Below are 1,234 nucleotides of genomic sequence, written 5' to 3' on the forward strand. Positions count from 1 at the left end.
TGTCCAAGGATATGGTACTGGCAAACACTTTTTTTTCACCAAGCGGCAAGAACATCTAGTTACGTACAAAAGCGGCGGAAGGTCCAGCCAGATAGATTACTTTATGTATAAGAGGAAAGATTTACGCGAGGTAAAAGATTGTAAGGTCATACCAGGAGACCATGTGAGTGTGCAACATCGTTTGGTAGTGATGGACTTGGTTATGGAGATTGAACAAAAAGGAAGAAAAAAATGCATGGGCCAAAATGATTAAATGGTTTAAGCTGAAAGAGATTGAACTTTGTAGGCAGTTTAAAGAAAAAGTATTAGAGGAACTAACTCAAATTGGGGTTGTTGATGAATGGAGGAAGAGAACGATGGAAATAATACTGAGGGCTGCTAGAGAAATATTGGGTGAGAGTAGTGGTAAGATGTTCGAAAATAAGGAAACGTGGTGGTTCAGTGAAGAAGTGAAGGATGCAACAAAGCAAAAGAGAGAAGCAAAGAAAAGGTAGGAGGGGACCCAAATGGAAGAGGACTGGATGGCCTATAAGGAAGCAAATAAATTAGCAAAGAAAACTGTAGCAATTGCTAAGGATAGAGCATATGATCAGCTTTACAAAGAGCTAGATACCAAGGAAGGGCAAGGAAAGATATTTAAACTAGCACACATGAGAAATAAGAATACCAAGGATACACACATAAGACAGATTAAGGATAAGGATGGTAATATACTGAGAAATGAGAGACACATAATAAGAAGATGGGAAGAATATTTTGAGGCCTTATTGAATGAAGAAAATGAAAGATTTCTAAGAGGAGACGGACACACAAATTGTGGACCAGTAACAGAAATAACGAAAACTGATGTTAGAGTGGCACTGGGAAAGATGAAAAATAGTAAAGCAGTGGGACCACATGGCATACCTGCAGAAGCCTGGAAGGCTCTTGATGAGGAAGGAATTGACATATTGTGGCAGTTAATGAAAAAAGATTATGGAAAGTGAGACGATACCCGAAAAATGGAGAGAAAGTATATTAATCCCAATATTCAAAGAGAAAGGGGACATACAGTGTTGTAAAAATTACCGAGGAATAAAGCTCATGTCATACACTGAAGGTATCTGAAAGAATTATGGATGAAAGATTACGGCAGCAAGTTTTCATCGGTAGACAGCAACTAGGATTCATGAAGGTGCTTAGTACTGTGGATGGTATTTTCGCTCTGAGTCAAATTATGGAAAAGTACAGAGAG

General features: G+C 38.5%; 1 protein-coding gene across 1 annotated transcript; it reads left to right on the forward strand.

Moving 5' to 3' along the window:
- The first annotated feature begins 506 nt into the window (after positions 1-506).
- On the forward strand, positions 507-986 carry LOC135213870 (uncharacterized). Its single transcript, XM_064247969.1, has one exon. It carries the CDS (start codon positions 507-509, stop codon positions 984-986), a length of 480 nt encoding a protein of 159 aa, XP_064104039.1.
- The last annotated feature ends 248 nt before the right edge of the window (positions 987-1,234 follow it).

This window comes from Macrobrachium nipponense, chromosome 43 (assembly GCF_015104395.2).
Source record: "Macrobrachium nipponense isolate FS-2020 chromosome 43, ASM1510439v2, whole genome shotgun sequence".
NCBI classification, from domain to species: domain Eukaryota; kingdom Metazoa; phylum Arthropoda; class Malacostraca; order Decapoda; family Palaemonidae; genus Macrobrachium; species Macrobrachium nipponense.

Coding starts and splice junctions, on each gene's coding strand:
- LOC135213870 (XM_064247969.1), top strand. CDS start 507: ATGGAAGAGGACTGGATGGCCTATAAGGAAGCAAATAAATTAGCAAAG.